The sequence below is a fragment of the Mustela nigripes genome, chromosome 14, assembly GCF_022355385.1.
Source record: "Mustela nigripes isolate SB6536 chromosome 14, MUSNIG.SB6536, whole genome shotgun sequence".
NCBI classification, from domain to species: Eukaryota; Metazoa; Chordata; class Mammalia; order Carnivora; family Mustelidae; genus Mustela; species Mustela nigripes.
In genome coordinates this window covers 85488647-85490019 of record NC_081570.1, presented here as the reverse complement: position 1 = coordinate 85490019, position 1373 = coordinate 85488647, and the positions used below count along the sequence as shown (strand labels likewise).

The 1373-nt window shown below is 48.8% G+C and overlaps 1 protein-coding gene across 2 annotated transcripts in view; it reads left to right on the top strand.

Moving 5' to 3' along the window:
• Nucleotides 1-212: 212 nt before the first annotated feature.
• The window catches only part of SASS6 (SAS-6 centriolar assembly protein), a 45115-nt gene continuing 43954 nt past the window's right edge, over nucleotides 213-1373 (top strand). The window contains exon 1 of one of the 2 annotated variants that reach the window (XM_059375498.1): nucleotides 213-296. In XM_059375498.1, coding sequence (XP_059231481.1) covers nucleotides 232-296 — 65 coding nt within the window. In that variant the 5' untranslated portion in view covers nucleotides 213-231. The other variant, XM_059375497.1, reaches the window with a different exon arrangement.

The window sequence follows — 1373 nt, the reverse complement described above, 5'->3', positions numbered from 1 at the left end:
GCAAGTCAATGCCCGGAACTGCCCCCCCCATCCTCTGCAAAACCGGAAGAAACTGATGGTGGCTGACGAGGTCCAAGTCTTCCCCGCTTTCCCTCTGTTTCTGTTTCCCCGCCTCCTCAGCGGAAGCCGAGCGCCAAACTCAAATTTTAGCAGGACCCGGACTCCCTTAGGCTAGTTCGTGGGCTGGGCCTGCTGGACTTTTCCGGTTACTGGCCGGGGCAGCGGACCAACATGAGCCAGGTTCTGTTCCAGGAGCTAGTCCCACTGCAGGTAAAATGCAAAGACTGCGAGGAGAGGTGAGGTTCTGCGTTACCCCGCGCCCGCGGGTGGCGGTTGGGGTCCGGCCAAGGCGGAGGGCGGGGAGAGGGGGAAGATGGCGGCTCTGGCCAGTGGCCACCGGCTTGCGGCTGGGTGTGCGGCTGGCGTCCCGGGACGCGGAGAGAGTCCCACTTGGAACCCAAGTTAGTTGCGGAGGGCGCAGAAGGGAGAGTATGAGGAAATGGAAAGCTGACCCGCGTCAAGTTAATTTCCAAAAAAAAAAAAAAAGAAGAGGAAACAAGAAACCTAGCTCTGAACGGCATCAAAGAAGGTTATAGCCCTGGTCTTTCGTTTTGAAAAAGTTAATTTTGTCTGGAGAAGTGAAATAATTTACACGAGAGCTGACAATAAATTCACGGCCAGGCCCGCGCTAGAACTTGGGTCTTGGCTCCCAGCCCTTTTTTCACTCTTTGGATTATATTGGAAGTAAATTTAAGCTTCAGCTTAAAACAGTTTTTGTGGCGTAGTGTCTTTTCTTTACATTAGTTACTAAAAATAAATAACGCTTAATCGAGTAAAAACAGTAGAGGAAATGGTAAATTTCATTCATTCATTTAACAAATACTGCTTACTGGCAGAACACTTTGTCGGGTACTGGGGACCTAGTGGTCGGGAAGAACAGTCCCTGTTTCTGTGGAGGTTACAGTCTAGTGGAGGAGGAAATAAAGGCCAGTCTCATAGATAAACGCAAAATTACGACTTTGACAAAGGTGGTGGTGCTGTTGGGGCTTAATTTGAAGCCAGGAGATGGCGATTTTGTCACGCCCTCTCAATAGCTGACTCTCTTCTCAACCTCGTTGCCTCATTTTGTAAAACTGACTTAAGGTGCCTGCGTACATGATATGAGGATGGATCCTGAAGAGGTTTATGGAAACTAAATGGTTTGGAAATGTGACGTTAGAAATGAAGACATTGCTTTATTTGGTAATGTGAAGCTAGCTTATAGTTCAGAATTGGGTCTAACGTCAGCCCGCAGGTCAGGCAAGGAGATACCAAAACTAGCAGTTGCAGGTGGAGATACTGTAGGGTATTTGATGCAGGGTATTCTTTTGTGC